The following is a 15169-nucleotide window of genomic DNA, read 5'->3' on the forward strand; positions in this document are numbered from 1 at the left end:
CTCTGCCCGTCCAGACAAGCAGCACACACGCTGTGTGCTCACACACTGTTTCCTAAGATAGTTGAGGTGACCTCAGAGAAGCAAGGAAGAAATTAGGAAGGAAGGAAAAATGATGGCAGCAGAAAATAAGATGAAGCCACCTGAAAATACATTCTTCGTGACGTTACACGCTTTATTTAGTGGGGAGTCCCAAATCTGGCTCCAGGATTTGTTACCCTGCACTACCTTTTGTCCGGGTTCCATGTCAGGAAGCCCAGACTTTCCCTCTGACGTGCAGAATCCAGGCTCTGAGGGACGGTCACTGCCCTGCCGTGGACGCGAGGGCCCACGTTTTAGAACTGAGCACAAGTGGGAACCATACTCTGGGTGATACGCTACCAGATGGCGTGTAGCATTTGTAACCTGTCTTTCTTCTCTAGCTGAAGGGCCTTTCGTCTCTATATTCGTCTGTGTATTTATTCTCGGACACTAGACATCTCTGTGGTACTTTTCTGGAGTCTCCCGGGGAAGCTTTGCCGTGTTTAAAGCAGCAAAACTCACATGGGAGCCCAGTGAAATAAGACCAGTAAGACGGGTAGAGTGGTGATTTTTTTTTTTTTCTTTCCTTTCTTCCTTTTTCCACTGTAGCTGATTAACCTCTGAGGTAGGGTGATGCTTGGGCCATGGGTATTGATCCCTGTACAGGCCTCACTAAAGGAAAACAGCTTATTAACGCCGTCTACTCCCCTGATCCAAGTCAGCATTCTTGAAAATATGTTACCGGTCCCAGGGTGGAACAAGTAAGAATGAACTGTTTCTTCAGAGTTGATTGAAATTTCCAGGTCTGAAATGGCTCTATTTAACGTCCATCTGGTTAAAATGGAGGACAGACTGTACCTGTCTGCGTTGGAGTGCCTCGATCGTCTGTACGCAGCGATTCAGCTGGGAACTAGTGGAGGAAGGGAATCACCCTGTCGGATGAAATCCTCCCAGAGGAGGAAGTATCTCAACACGGTTCTTGTGCGGCTAGAGTCTGGCCTCTGCTTTTTTGCTTTTTTGATGCTAAACCAGCCCAGTGTTTGGTGCCACATTGAGTGATTTTTGAAAGATGGGTGGTAACGGGAAGCTGGGAGTGAATGATCGAGATCTCACTCTGCCTGTTACTTAGTTCAGGAAGATTGTCATCTCGGCATTTATGAGGGAAGACTGCATCCTGTGGTGACTGGCAGGCGCTCTCTGTGACTGTGGGGACGCTGCTGTCTCTTTCTAGCTGACCTGGGGGCATCAGAAGCATCACGTTACAGAATAGCCCAGTGGGGGCCCACGAGCACAGCTGGAGTGTATGTTACATCCCTGTAAAGAGCAGATTGTAAGCCTCTGGGTGAGAGCACAGCCCATCGTCAGTCCACCCGAGAGGAAACGTGCAATCTGGATTAGGTTATTTTATTTTATTTTTTCTTTACGCTCCAGTTAAGTTCTGTTTTATACCATCGCCTTATGCCTGGACCAGGTTTTTTGCCTTTGTTTTTAATCATTGAGAAAACTGTGTGTGTGTCTGTGATCCTTAATTGTCAAAAGGATGAAAACACTTTATGCTTTCCTGAATAATTTTTCATAGGTGTGTGATATGATATGGTTTAAATGAGTCATAAAATCCATCCCTTGGGGGCACCTGGGTGGCTCGGTTAAGCGTCCAACTTCTTTTTCTCGATATCAGCTCAGGTCACGATCCCATGGTTCGTGAGATCGAGCCCTGTGTCAGGCCCAGCATTCCTGTGCAGACAGCATGGAGCCTACTTGGGATTCTCTCTCCCTCTCTCTGCCCCTCCCCTGTACACACACAGTCTCTGTCTTTCTCAAAATAAGTAAATAAACCTAAAAAAAAAAAATCCATCCCTTGGAGGGTCCCGTTTATTTTTTTACCAACGTTTTAACCCTCTGGTCTAATCCCTTGTTTCATTTATGTCTCCTCTGTTCCCAGGCCCCCTTGATTACGCCACAGGCTCTCTGGGGCTGCGTTTCTCGTCTGCCTTTCGTTGCCACCACCTGCTGCCCTCCTCGCGTCCGCCTGCCTCTCTAGCATCTTCTGTAGATCAGGTCTCCCCCTGAGATACTGATCTGATTGTTTCACCCCTGTGCTCAGAGACCTTCTCCAGCTTCTCACTTTCCCAAGATAAAGTCAAAACCCTCAACTCAACCTGGTTAGAAAAGCCAGTCTGTGTATGTCCTCTTCTCCCCGCGGTCTCGCCTTCTCCTCTGCAGACAGCAGGCAGCCACTTCGCTGGCCTCCTGGCTGCTCCTTGCTGGCCCTGGGTCCAGTTTCCCCCATCCTCCTGCTGTCCCCTCCAGGGCCAGCTCCCGTCCCCCTCCCCAGAGCCTCCCTCTGCTGCCAGCCGGGTGACAGCCCTCTCCTGCTCGCCTTGGCAGCCCCAGTGGCCACACCCCCCTGCTGCATAGCACTGGCTCCACTTGAATTGTCCCTATTCCTGCCCCTGTATCATCTTTGCCACAAGACCAGAGCCACTCAGTACAGGTTCTACACCCCGTACCTCGGGGGTAGCCCCATCACTCCCTCCGTGGTATCCTGTGCACAGACCCTAACATATTTATTGCACTAAAATATCGGTCTAGTGCGTACTAGAAGTCCGTGAGCATGGTAGAATAGCAACACAGTGATAAGGAGAGACTGAAGAGAACAGTTTAACTTTAAATTTTTTTTTTTTTTCCAACGTTTTTTTATTTATTCTTGGGACAGAGAGAGACAGAGCATGAACGGGGGAGGGGCAGAGAGAGAGGGAGACACAGAATCGGAAACAGGCTCCAGGCTCTGAGCCATCAGCCCAGAGCCTGACGCGGGGCTCGAACTCATGGACCGCGAGATCGTGACCTGGCTGAAGTCGGACGCTCAACCGACTGCGCCACCCAGGCGCCCCGAGAACAGTTTAACTTTAGACAGTTGTGAGAGGGAGCAAGTTACGTCAAACAGAGTTAGTTTCCTTGGGCCTCCTGTTCTCCGTGTGGGTCAGGTTTTCCTTTGTAGATGGAAATACGTATGCAGTAACTGTTCTTAAAATTTGCTAAATGAGGTGAATATTGTCCTTTACTATCTCCAGTGGTTTGCGAAGAGCAGTAGATTTTCATAAAGGCCAGCTGTAGCAGAAACCCCTTTATTTTCTGACTGTTGTCACAGAGTGTGACACAGAGAATGAGTGTCTGTGCCTGAAAACTGATTTATCCGCTACCCTGCCCGCACTAACAGAGGACAGAGGCGTACCCACATAAACAGTGGGTGCACAGTCCGAGAGAGCCTCGCCTCGGACAGGGATGCACTGTGTTAGAAACCGGGTTTCTTACGGTGACGTGTGCCAAATACATAGAGATCCAGGGTCATCCTGCTTTCGTTGTGGACAGTGTTAAGTTTGAATGGTTCGAAATCAACTAACCCCAGGAGGAATGATGAGAGATCAAGACAAATTTAAGGGCACAGATGTCAACAGCTGTCATGCAAGCCTCTGCTGAAGCAAAATGGCGGCAGAGGTGGGCAAATTCAAGAGCGAAAGAAGAAGGGCAGCCAAAGCAGTTGCATCTCAGGAGAGAGTTTTGTTCTGCGTACTGATACGGAAGAAAAGGAAGGAGGAGTTGGGGGGAGGGGAATAACGCACCCTCAGTAAGAACCGAGGGGGTGATCATAGTCGTTGCCCAGGTTTAAGGCGTGCACAGGGAGAGGTGGAGGCCCCCCGAGCGTGGCCAGCCGTTTCTGAGTGTGACAGAGTGTGTGCACAGGTGGTGCCCGTGGAAGGTGATGTTCCATTCACGTCACCTTAACTGTGGTGCTCCGTGACAGATCAGATCAATAGAAACAACCTTCATTTAGCCCTAGGTATTCAGCTATGGAACCGAGTACACGTTTTTGCCCGTATGTCCTGCCGCGGCTTTAGTTACAAAGGCAGAGTGGCGTTTTTCACTAGATGCGCCTCAGTAGACTTGAGTGTCTATTCATTCTCGTAGTCTCCGCGATTGCAGTTCTTTTTTTTTAAATTTTTAAAAATTTTTAACGTTTATTTATTTTTGAGAGAGAGAGAGAGAGACAGAGTGCAAGCAGAAGGGGCAGAGAAGGAGACACAGAATCCAAAGCAGGCTCCAGGCTCTGAGCTGTAGCACAGAGCCTGTCGTGGGGCTCAAACTCATAAACAGTAAGATCATGACCTGAGCCGAAGGATGCTCCACCGACTGAGCCACCCAGGTGCCCCTGCAGTTGTTTTTATTAACTGTTTACCCCCTTGAAGTTACTTGGTATAAGGATCGCTCTTACAAGACCGGTATTGTGTTTCATTATTGCTTGAACTTTGTTGCCTGCTCGTCTGTGCTTCAGATATTCTGGGTGTCTGGGGTCTGTTTCCTTCTCTCTGTTTTGTTGGTTTTCCATTTTCTGGTTGGTAGAACGATTAATCTTGAAAGTGTTTGTGTTTACAGGGTGGATGTGTTGACTCGACCAACCAAAGCCTGGGTCTGTTGCTCATGACCCTTGGACAGCAGGATGTCTCCAAAGTCCTGCTAGGACCGCTGTCTCCCTACACGTGAGTCGTTTTTCTTCCACCTTGCGCCGTGCCATCCAGTTCAATCTTGCAGTTGCACAAAACCACCCAGGTGTCGTATTGCGTATAGTGTGTCGCCGTGAACGCTTTCTCGTACCGTTGCTTACGTGAACTGGAGGTTGTCACCCTAAACCCAGTATTTAGCGAGGATTTTGCTTCACATCCTTTCTTGTAGCTTCATCATTCCTGTGTGTCATTCCCATGATATGAGAGTTACGTGAGAAATACCAGACAGTTCTTTTGTCTGTGCATCAGATTTTGTTTCCATTTTAAAGGTAAACTGGTTCTGTTAATGGCTTGGATTTTGTTGCTCTTTAAATCCCTCTTTTCCTTAGCTGTGGCAAAAAGGACTGTCTTTTTGTCCAAGATGGTAGGGTGTGAGCAGGCTGGAAAGCCGGAGGAAGAGACAGAGTTCGTAGGCATACTGCTGGACTAGCGGGGAAGTTAGAGAGGTGAGTTTGAGGCTGTGGGTGTCCTCCAGAGTTGACGGCTAAGGCATTAAAGCAAGCACTCTCCAAAAAGAGCAGCTCTCAGAAGACTTCAGTGATACACGGCACAGAGGGAGAAGCATTTCCCACTAATAGTACTTGAGGTTGCCGTAACAGCCTGTTGGAGCGCTGATGTCTGCGAGTGTGTACTTATCCACTCAAGATCATTCGTACTCATCGGTGAGTGGGGAGCAGGGCCGGCTGGGCCTCATGGGAGGAAGTTTTCAGGTAGATATGAGACTGAACTGTCCTTTTTCGGTTATCATGGTACCGATGCTGTATGTCTGAAAGGTACAGTACTGTGATAACTGAAGAATGATGGTGCCATCACATTGAGAGAGGGGGCGAGCGCAGCCATGGGGTGCTGCGTTCTCCGCCATGGCTCCAGGGGCCTGGAGACAAAGAGCTCAAAAGACATTCTTAAGGAGACTTCTTTTTTTTTTTTTTTTTTTTTTTTTTTTTGATTAATGGGGGGAGGTTGTTTTGAACAGGGAGGTGGAAGAGAGAGAGAGTCCATTCTGTTAACAGTGGGGGAAGACTGGTAAGCAGGAAGCCGGTGAGGACCACACGGTCTCCCAATAACTCGTCTAAAGTATCTCACAGGACATGGGACCCGAAATTGAGTAAATGGCACACTCACACCAGGGGTCAGCATTGCTGAGACAGACTTGGTAATTCAGGCATTCGGAGAGGAGGAGGTCAGGGCTAGGAGCGCAGCACCCCCGAGTGCAGAGATTTGCTTCCCGGAGAGAGTTTCCTGGAAGCTGCTGACAGTCTGCGGCTGCCATGGCCCCTTCAGCCGGGCAGCCGTTCTCACCGCTGTTGCTTTGCCCACATCTGTCCGCCCCAGGGCAGCAGAAGGCCTCCTGCTCACACAGCACCAGGCCCTGTCTTGAAATGCATGTGGTCGTGGGCCATGGGGTTTGGCAGAACGTGGTGTGAAAAACAGAATGCATATTTTTATTTTTCCTTGACGGTTTTTTTTCTTTTGGAGATTTTTTTTTTTTTTCTTCAGTTTGGCTACAGGGCCTTTATAATCTTTTCAAGTCAGCAGCCCCTGCGGAGATGGCCAAGATGTGACTGACATTTTTAAAAGTTCCTGTGTCCTCCTTGACTCACTTTTCACCAAACATTAATTGCAGTGTCCTGTCTTCCAGAAACCTTGCCTAAAATTATACCGTCTCCTGGGAAAACAAAGCGGTCTGCTCTGAATGGAGCTTCAGAGGAATAGGACAGATTGTAAAATTATGTGTTTTAAGACTTGGGGCTCGGACTTACAGGACATTTGTCCTCTGGGTTACCTGCCTCCCAGGGCTTCATGTAAGAGGGGCTGCCATGGGTGGGAAAGGACTGCCTCCCTTCTTTTCGGTACTTTCTGGTAAGCTAGCATTAGCGTGGGGGTAAGGAGGTTTATTTTTGAAAGCTGTATTTTTGAAAGGATCTGTTTAGGATCCTTTTTTTTTTTCTTTCTTAATTTTATTTATTTGCTTTTGGGAGAGCACAAGTGGGGGAGGGATAGAGAGACAGGAACAGAGGATCTGAAGTGGGCTCTGTGCCTACAGGCTGACAGCAGCAAGCCTGACGTGGGGCTCGAACTCAAAAACCGCAAGATCATGACCTGAGCCGAAGTCGGACGCTCACCCGACTGAGCCACCCGGGCGCCCCTGTTTGGGATCCTTTATCCTCGTGGAAGGCTCTGGCGGTCCAAAGTGACAAAGGGGCAAAGGTGGGAAGAAATATATGTCCCTCAGGGACGCAGCAGGCGAAGCTAACATCGTACTTGTATACGGTGAAGGGTGGAAAGGGATGGAATCCTCAATGAGGACAGCCACACTTGGGAGGAGCAGTTTATCCTAACCCAGTTCAGGAGCTTTTGAGGTCAAACTGTCGCACTTACTTTTATGCGCAGTTAAAGTCCTAAAAATCCGTTTTCTGAAACCTCAGATTTCTAATGAAAACCAGAAGCAAGACCCTCTTTGGTTTAAAGGAATGTATTCTGGTCCTTTGCACATTTTGATTTTTATAGATAGCTTTTCAAATGTCTGTTGACAGAGCACTGGGAGTAAGGAGGATGTTTTTTCTTGCTTTCAAATCCTTTCTGGAAAATAAGGGTCTCTGTGTTCTTCTTTCCCTCTTCCCTCTGTCTTACTTCAGGAGATTGCCGTTGGCTTCCTGTGTTACTTGAGAAAGTAAGTCTGTATGTGTGAAATTCTTCAGGAAGGCCAGAGAGATGTTTTTTCCCCGTAGAATAAAATAGGGTTGGATGGCATGCCGGTACGTGTATGCTCTATTTCTGTTGACTTCGTTGAGTTTTAGATAGTTAGAGTTGGCGGTGGTGGTTCTGCCTTTCCCTCAAAACGCTTAACTTTACAGTTTAGGGGAGGATTTACACTTTATGTGAAAGCAGGTTTAACAGCAAGGAAAATACTAATGAGCATCTTAATTGGCGCTTTTGGAAATCGTTCACGATTGGGGGCTGCGGTTACCAGAGCGTTCTGCGTCCTGCCGGTGCGCAGGCATCAGAGTCCCCCCTGTGTGCGTTTCAGTTCTGGCTCTGCCCTGGAGCACGGGAGACCGTGGACAAGGCACTGAGCGGGTCTGCGCATCTGTGTCCTCGGTAGTGAAGGTGGCTGAGTGGTCCTGCGGCCCTGGGTTTGTGGAGGTGGTATGAGGCTTTAATGAGGCCGGGTACCTAGTCCTCCCAGCCGTGCGGTGTGCCTGACAGAGCTCAGTCTGTGCTGAACAGCGAGGTTCCTGCCTCCACATCCCCTCTGTCTGGGAAGTCCAGTATCCCAGTAAGGTCACTTTGGACACCTGGAGGCCTAGTAAACTTGCGTTGGGTATTCTCAGGCCTGAAGTCACCATACATTGTCTGTTCAGCGACTCTAAATCTGTGTCCGTTATGAGCAACTTCCTGCAGTTGTTTTACTAAACAAACCATTCCCATCTTACATGCTATTCCCGAGAATTGTGTAGGGTCGGTTTCTTTAACAAGCAGTTACAGTATTTACTGTTGTCCAGATGTTGTTTGAAGTGCTTTCAGAATATGAATTCACTTAGTTTTCATGATGACCCTATGCGGGGGGGGGGGGGGGGTGGGGTGATAAAAGCAGGTAGGTACCCTTCGCTGTACATTTTACAGGTAAGGGGGTTGGGGCACAGAGAGGTCGAGCCACGTGCCCGGAGGCACATGGGCCAGCCGTGGGGTTCTGACCGAGACAGTCTCGTCCAGAGTCCCTGCGTCCCTGACGCACTGAGCTCTTGTGTAAGAGCTGGGATTGCATCCACGTTGCTGGGCTCCACGCACTTTGCTGCCTGGGGCAGGGTGCCACGCCACATCTTTTCAGAGTCCTCGTTTCAAATTCTGCCGTAAAACGATCTCCTTCTATCTTTAGTTCGAAGTCTAAAATAAATCATGCCACTTTGTTTTTTTCTAACTTTAATAAATGACCTCTTTCCACTGCTTGTGAAGAGCTGGGGAGCGAGAGCCTCGTGTCCCGTTTGTCACTGACTGATGGGGATGGTGGGCTCCCCTGGTCTGGCGCACAGCCTGCGAATGACGCCCGGCTGTTTGGGTCCAGTCGCTCAGTTGCTGTCTGCAAGCTGGTGGGGCGCCGCCGCACCTCACATTTGGGGGTGCTTGCGGTGCTGCAGGGCCCTGGCACTCTTATTATCACACAGTCAGAGCCCCAGCACGGAGCTGGCATACGGGAAAAGCACACGATATCGTCAGTTTTCCAGATGAAACAAAATTCGGTTTGTAAAGGCAGCAGGAGGCAGGGAGCCAGGCTGGGAGGGATGTGGGTCCCAAGGCCGAGTTCGGCCGAGAGCTCACGTTCACTCTCGGAACAGAGGCCAGCGGGCTTTGGGAAAGCCGCTGTTTGGCCACAAAAAGCACCGCCAGTGTGTTTTTTAAAAGCTGCTGTGTAATGACTCTGGGGACGCCATTGAGCAGGTTCTTTTCCTGTTCCCGGGTCTTTCCCCTCCACTTGCAGAGCAACGCCCGAGGCCTGAGAAGCAGGCAGCCCTAATATCGAAGTGCCTTGGTGGAGCAGGAGGCGGGACCATCTGTCGCGGTTGTGTCTGTGGAGCGGCCCGAGAGAGCGCTGTCCCGCGACCTCTCATCGCCTCCGTCAGGCTTCTGAAGGCAACGGGGGCTGTGTTTAAGAGGTGGGCGAGCCACCTGTCAGGTCCCGGGCACTTGGGGTTTGGTGGGCAGGTGAGCGGGAGCCCACTGGCCTCCACCTGTTGACCAACAATGGTGGCGGAACAGCCCCCACTTGGCAAATAGACAGAAAGACTGCTCTGTGTGCTCCAGGATTCTCTGAAACCTGCTTGTCAGACGGACTGGAGGCTTTATGGAAAAGGAGGTTGTCGTTTTCGGTTTTGTTCTTCTAAAAACAGATCACTTTTTCCCGAACAACAACCAGAGAAGCTCACGACAGGTACGGTTGTCTAAGTCAGGGGTTCGGACCCTCGCGCGGGGGTTGTGTAGAAAGAATCCCAGTCACCTCTGCAGGCACACGGAGCAGTGCAGGTGGTCGCCGCTCCGCTGAGGGACAGGACTGCCGTGAGCGCGCCACACGTCACTCCCGGCTGGCCGGCGGCCGTATGCTGTGTCCAGCAGGCGAGGGCGCGCGGTGTGCCATTGGCGTCCGGGGGAGAGGGAAGGGCAGGAGTGGGGCCTCTCGGGCCTGGGTGCGGGCGGCGGAGAAGGGCGCCGGCCGCGAGGATGTGACTTGGTTAATGACTTGTTTCATCCCTTCAGGAGACCGTTAAGATTTAACGTCGCCTGTGGTTAGGGTCTCGGCTTCTGGAGAACCGGGCCGGAGGCGGGAGGACGTTCCGAAGGCTGCCCCCAGCCCCTCAGGCGGGCTTCCTCAGCCGGGCAGGCGGGCCGGCAGAACACCTAGTAAAACGTGGACCCCACCAGGTCCAAAGGCCGCAAATACCCTGGAGCTGCAAATATGCAGGCCTGCATCCTTCTCTGGGAGCCCAGGAGCACGCGGGGGGCCCCTCGGGGATTCTGCCAGCTGCCCAGGGGGTCTGGGTTTTCCAGCACAGTCGACTCATTCACGGTGCGGCCGGCCGGGGAGGCCCTGGGAGCGGAGCGTGCCTGGGCTGCGTTAGCGCTCAGGCCGCGAGAGAACAGACTGTTTTCTCCTTAGAACGCAGACGGGGTGAGGTGGCTGTGCCCTCCCCCTGGCTGCCAGCTGGAAGCTTTGCCCACGGATGCAGCTTGTTGATCCGTGGGTTTGATGTGTTTGTTTTCTCTCCTGGGACAGGCTGGGGGGTGTGGTGAGGCTGGGACAGAGAGCGAGAAACTGAAATGTTCAGTTGGTGAGAAGACCGGGAAGCCAGCAGGGGAAGAAGCGACTTCCCCTCCCTACCAGGAGTGTGGACGGCACTTGTCAGGACTAGCCCTGGCTCCTGACTTCTGTTTGCTGCCTCCTCACCCAGCGGTGCCCAGCAGCTGGAGTGGCTCTGAGCAGTAGACAAGGTCTTTGCCCTGGAGGTGCTTTACCCAAAGGGACGGGGCAGTTGTGAGCCCAGGCGCACGAGCAGTAATCGGACACCACGAGCAGGGCCGGGAATGCTGTCCTATCTCAGAGAGGATGCCGGCTGAGGAAGCCTCGCCAGAGAGTTGGCAGATGGGATGTCGCTTTATTTATTTTTTTAATTCCTTTAATTTTTTAATGTTTGTTTATTTCTGAGAGAGAGGCAGAGAGCAAGTAGGCGGGGGGCGGGGTGGGGGGGAAGAGAGAGAGACAGGGAGATCCAGAATCCGAAGCAGGCTCCAGGCTCCGCGCTGTCAGCACAGAGCCCGATGCGGGGCTCGAACTCACAGACCGTGAGATCATGACCTGAGCTGAAGTCGGACGCTCAACCGACTGAGCCACCCAGGTACCCCTGGGCTGTCGCTTTAAAGATGGAGATGAAGAGAGAGCCGAGAAGCGAGGGGCTTTCCTGCGAGCGCACCCCATGCACCAGAACTGCTTTCTGGGGTAGTTACTCTTTCTTCTCTTAGTCCCTGAAGTGCTGGTCACGTCAGCCGGACGGGGTGAGGGATTGTCCCAGCCCCGTTTCTCCTTTTTGCCCTTTCCCTCCTGTGTACGTGGAAGGGCAGAGGGACACGACGGGGTAGAAAATGCACCCCAGGAGGTGCCCCGCGCTCAGTTATGTCTACACTGTGTGAGCGCGGGAACCAGGTTCAGTATGTCTTCTGAACTTCACAAATACCATATATATGTATTCTAATCAGTGGTGTTGAGATATAATTCACGTGCCACACAGTTTGCCCATTTAAAGTGTGCAGTTCAGTGGTTTTTAGCGTATTCACGAAGTCGTGTAACCGTAACCACAAGTTTAGAACATGTTGGGCACCGCAGGTAGAAGCCCTCTGCCCGTTCACAGCGCCCCCCGGCCCTCCCCATGCCTGGCCCGGGCCCCGCGGCCCTGGCCAACCACTGGTCTGCTCTCTGCCTCCAGGGTCTGCCTCTTGTGGCCACTTCACATACATGGGCTCCTGCAGCGTGTGGTCTTCTGCGTCCGGCTTCTTCCCTAGTGTCAGGTTTTCAGAGTTTGTGCTGTGGCTGGGTCAGTGCCGCCTTTCTTTTCTGGGCCGAATAATCTGCCGTTTTGTGTAGCCACGCAGCAGTTGATGGGCATTTGGGTTGCTTCTGCCTTTTTGACTGTTTTTGAGCAATTTTGTCGCAGACCTTTGTGTCAGGCCTTTGGGCGTATGCTGCATTTCTCCTGTGCACGTACCTGAGAGGGGAGTTACTGGGTCATGTGGTAGCTTCTTATTTAGGATTTAACCGCCAGACTGGGAACACACCGTGTTCCCTTCCAGCCAGCAGCGAACAGGGGTTCTAACTGCTTCACATCCTCACCCACACCTGTGTTCTCTCTCTTTTTGATTGTAGCCCTTCTATAGGGTGTGAGGTGGGACCCCATAGTGGTGTCTTCATTTCCCTCATGACTAATGATGTTGACCATCTTCTTACGTGCTTATTAGCTATTTGTAAGGCTTTGGAGAAATGTCTATTCACATCCTTTGCCTATCTTTAATTGTATTTCTTGTCTTTCTGTTTTTGTTTTCTGAGTTGTAAGAGTTCTTTATATAATCTCGATACCAGACTCTTATCAGGTATTTGATTTGCAAATATTTTTTTCCATCCTGAGAGCTGTCTTTTTACTTTCTTCATAATGTCTGTTGATGTCCAAAAGTTTTTAATTTTGATGATGTCTCATTTTGTGTGGCTTTTTTTCTTTTCTTTTATCACTCTGTGTTTGGTGTTGTATTTAAGAAACTTGGGGCGCCTGGGTAGCTCAGTCAGTTAAGCGTCCAACTTGAGCTCAGGTCATGATCTCATAGTTCGTGAGTCTGAGCCCCACATCAGGCTCTGTCAGGCTCAGAGCCTGGAGCTTGATTCGGATTCTGTGTCTCCCTCTGTCTCTGCCCCTCCCCCACTCGCGCTCTGTCTCTCTCTCTCTCTCAAAAATAAACAACAACACACAGAAACCAACGTCTACCCCAAGATCATGAGGATTTACTGCTGTTTTCTTCTGTAACTTCCATAGTTTTAGCTGTTAGAGGTTCTTAATCCATTTTGAGTTGGTTTTTATGTATGCTGGGAAGAGAGGGTCCAACTTCATCATTCTGTATGTGGAGTCATTCAGCACCATTTGTTGAACAGATTATTCTTTCCCCATTGAATTATCTTGGCACCCTTTTTGAAAATCAACTCACCATAAGTATGTGAGTTTATTTCTTGACTCTCAATTCTTTCCCATTGGTCTTTATGTCTAGAATCAGTCTTTTGAAAGCTCTTTACGTGATTCCATAGCAAGCCCATTAGAGGCATCTGGCCAGGATAGGGAGTTTGGATGGTTCATTTGGGGGGCAACACAAGGTTGCTGGATCTTTCATTATAGACATGCAGATCATCTCTTTTTAACTAAGCCAGTGTTCCCAAACTTGCCTGAAAAGAATCACTAGGGTTACTTGTAAACAATAGATTTCTGGCCCCTGTGCCCTGGGGAGATGGGGCCTGGTAAGGGGTGGGGAGGGCCTGTCTTTGTGTTGGCCTGTGCTTCCAGGCTCTGCCACTGGACCCTTGTTCCCTGCCAGTTGTTAGTTGAGTAAAACCTTCAGGAACTTGTGTGTTCAGTGAACACTCCTGGTGGGTCTTCTGGTTGGGCCAGCTTGGGGAGATGTTGAGTCGGCTAGGGCAGACCAGTAGAAGTCGCTTGCCTGTCCCATGGTCCTTCCGTGCAATTGCTGTTCCCAAGGTGCTGTTGGGATGCAGCCATCATTCTGTCTTAAAGGAGATGACAGGAAGCCGCCCCGTGAAACTCCTTGTCATGTTTACTGTGAGCTCCTCCCTGGCCTCCTGCCATATACACACAAATCTTGTCATATCCAAGTTTCTCCCCCCCACCCCCTCCTTGTTTATTTAAATTTCCATAGTACTTTTAAAGAATATTTAACTTGTCTGCCTCACTAGATTGAACACTTCATGACAGAAGGGATTTTTTGTTGACTGCAACATCCTCAGCACCAAGGACAGTGCCTGGTACATAGTAGACACTCAGTAAATCTGTGTGGAGTGAATGGAAGGGTTTTGTTGCGGTTGAGGAGCAAAGAGAAAGACTTTGCTCTGTTTTGGCATCTTCTTGGTTTTTACCTCATGATGCTGCGAGTCACGGGAGTACATGTGTCTCTGCCTGCGCTGCTCAAGACTAACGCTGTGTTTATGTCCCCTCAACTGCGTGGGACCGAATGACTTCTGTGTCATGTACTCACCTTGGACCTTTTAAAAATGTGTTTATCTTGTATCGTGTGCATCTCTATAGGCTGTCTAAATCCACTTTGGAAACTGGCAGGCTGTGAAGAAATACTGTTCAATGAGCTTTGATGAGCAGTTCTTAATTTTAGATATTCTTGATCTGTGAAAGTAAAAGCTTGGGTTCTATGTGGGGGAAGGAGAATTTGTTTTGAAAATCGAATTCCTTTTTCACTCCTTCCTCCTTTTTTTTTTTTTTTTTCCTCCTTTTCAGGATAGAGTTTTTGCGGCATTTGAAGAGCTTTTTCCAGATTATGTTTAAAATTGAAACCAAGCCATGTGGCGAAGAACTCAAGGGTGGGGATAAAGTGCTGCTGACCTGCGTTGGCGTTGGCTTCTCCAACCTTAGCAAGACCCTCAAGTGATACTGTCACAAGATGAGGCCCCACTGCCTACAAACAAAGCAGACGCTTGCCACGAACACTCAAGGGGACCAAGTCCAAATTCATCCAGGACAGGAGAGCCTCTTACCTTAAGGATTTCTTCATTTTCCATGAAAAACAAAGTCAGAACATTTAAATAAAAGACCTCTCTGTGTCATGTGGTTTCTAGCCGTTTCTGCAGTGGCATTGACATTCCTCAGGAAGCCCAGTCACGACAAGAGCTCCCGTAGCCCACGGGGAGGAAGAACGTGCCTTCAGGACACAGCTGTGTTGCTGGAGCAACCGCGCCCCTGCATCTCCGCAGGGCTCACTCTGTCTGCATCCCCGGCTTCTGTGTGGCGCTGTTCTCCAGACCTGCAGGGTCCATTACAGTTTCTTCTGTGAGGACTGACCGCTTTGAGCCTCGGTTTCTGGGTAGGGATTAAATGAGATCATATGGGTGGAAGCTCTTTATGTGGAACGCATGTGTCAAAAATTGATAATGTGAAACTAATTTGTCCCTCGTCTTGTGAACGGACTGATATCTTGGAGGCAGCTACCACTCTTCTCCGGTCCGTCACGTGTATATGTGGGGGGATGAGTGTCTGGAGAGGGCAGGGCTCGATTAAACTTACTGGATATTTTCTGTATCTCAGGTGTGATGTAGATTTTATTATCTTGTTAAGAAAATTCAAGAAGGGTATTTTATTCCATTGAAATGTATAATGTAACGACATTGATCTCCTGATTTAAACTTCTGTGTATAATAGTGTCAGAATCTGGAATTTTACCCTACTTGCAAGCTAATAAGTTAGGTTATTACTGTTCCATGGGTGCCAGCAGAAGTCCCGCGAGTCTTGCGTCAGAGACAGAGAATTTTACTGCCTGGAGCGCAG

General features: G+C 50.0%; 1 protein-coding gene across 4 annotated transcripts in view; it reads left to right on the forward strand.

The window, feature by feature from the left end:
- Positions 1–14923, forward strand: part of RCL1 (RNA terminal phosphate cyclase like 1) — a 58685-nt gene extending 43762 nt beyond the window's left edge. For 2 of the 4 annotated variants that reach the window (XM_040449478.1, XM_040449481.1), the window contains exons 8-9: positions 4453–4556; positions 14126–14923. In XM_040449478.1, the coding sequence (XP_040305412.1) occupies positions 4453–4556; positions 14126–14276 (255 nt within the window). In that variant the 3' untranslated portion in view covers positions 14277–14923. Of the gene's footprint in view, positions 1–419; positions 605–4452; positions 4557–14125 lie in introns of those variants that run through there. The other 2 variants (XM_040449480.1, XM_040449479.1) reach the window with 2 other exon arrangements.
- The last annotated feature ends 246 nt before the right edge of the window (positions 14924–15169 follow it).

Source organism: Herpailurus yagouaroundi, unplaced genomic scaffold (genome assembly GCF_014898765.1).
Source record: "Herpailurus yagouaroundi ecotype Mexico unplaced genomic scaffold, PumYag 199, whole genome shotgun sequence".
Classification (NCBI taxonomy): domain Eukaryota; kingdom Metazoa; phylum Chordata; class Mammalia; order Carnivora; family Felidae; genus Herpailurus; species Herpailurus yagouaroundi.